The sequence below is a fragment of the Galeopterus variegatus genome, unplaced genomic scaffold, assembly GCF_000696425.1.
Source record: "Galeopterus variegatus unplaced genomic scaffold, G_variegatus-3.0.2 Scaffold241, whole genome shotgun sequence".
Taxonomy (NCBI): Eukaryota; Metazoa; Chordata; class Mammalia; order Dermoptera; family Cynocephalidae; genus Galeopterus; species Galeopterus variegatus.
The window spans coordinates 61,118-61,563 of NW_007726352.1; the positions used below are offsets into that span (position 1 = coordinate 61,118).

General features: G+C 76.7%; 1 protein-coding gene across 1 annotated transcript in view; it reads right to left on the reverse strand.

The window, feature by feature from the left end:
• Positions 1-424, reverse strand: part of YWHAH (tyrosine 3-monooxygenase/tryptophan 5-monooxygenase activation protein, eta) — a 13,174-nt gene extending 12,750 nt beyond the window's left edge. The window contains exon 1 of the mRNA XM_008566415.1: positions 263-424. Coding sequence (XP_008564637.1) covers positions 263-349 — 87 coding nt within the window. The 5' untranslated portion in view covers positions 350-424. The remainder of the gene's footprint in view (positions 1-262) is intronic.
• Between the last annotated feature and the right edge of the window lie 22 nt (positions 425-446).

Sequence of the window (446 nt, forward strand, 5' to 3'; positions counted from 1 at the left end):
GGATGTGGCGCCCCCCGCCCGGCCCCGCGGGGGTGCCTTCGCGATCCGGAGCGGCTCCCCGCCTAGGGATCCCACCCCGAGCCCAGCCTCAGGAAATGGCGGGGCGGCCGCCAGGCGCGGGAAGCGCAGTCTACGGATGGGCGGCCGCGCTCAGACGGGTCGCGGGGTCGCCCCGGGCCAGGAGAGAGACTCCACCCGGCCGCTCCATCCCTCCTCCTCGCCAAGGCCCCAGACCGGCAGCCCGGGCTACCGGCGCGCTCACCGCCTTCATGGCGGAGGCCATGTCGTCGTAGCGCTCCGCCTGCTCGGCCAGCCGCGCCCGCTGCAGCAGCTGCTCCCGGTCCCCCATGTCGCTCGCGGCTCGGCCTCGTCTCGCGTCCCACACCACTTGCTTGCCCGCCCGCTTCCCGGTTGCCGCGGAGGCAGCCGCCGCGCCCGCGCACTGG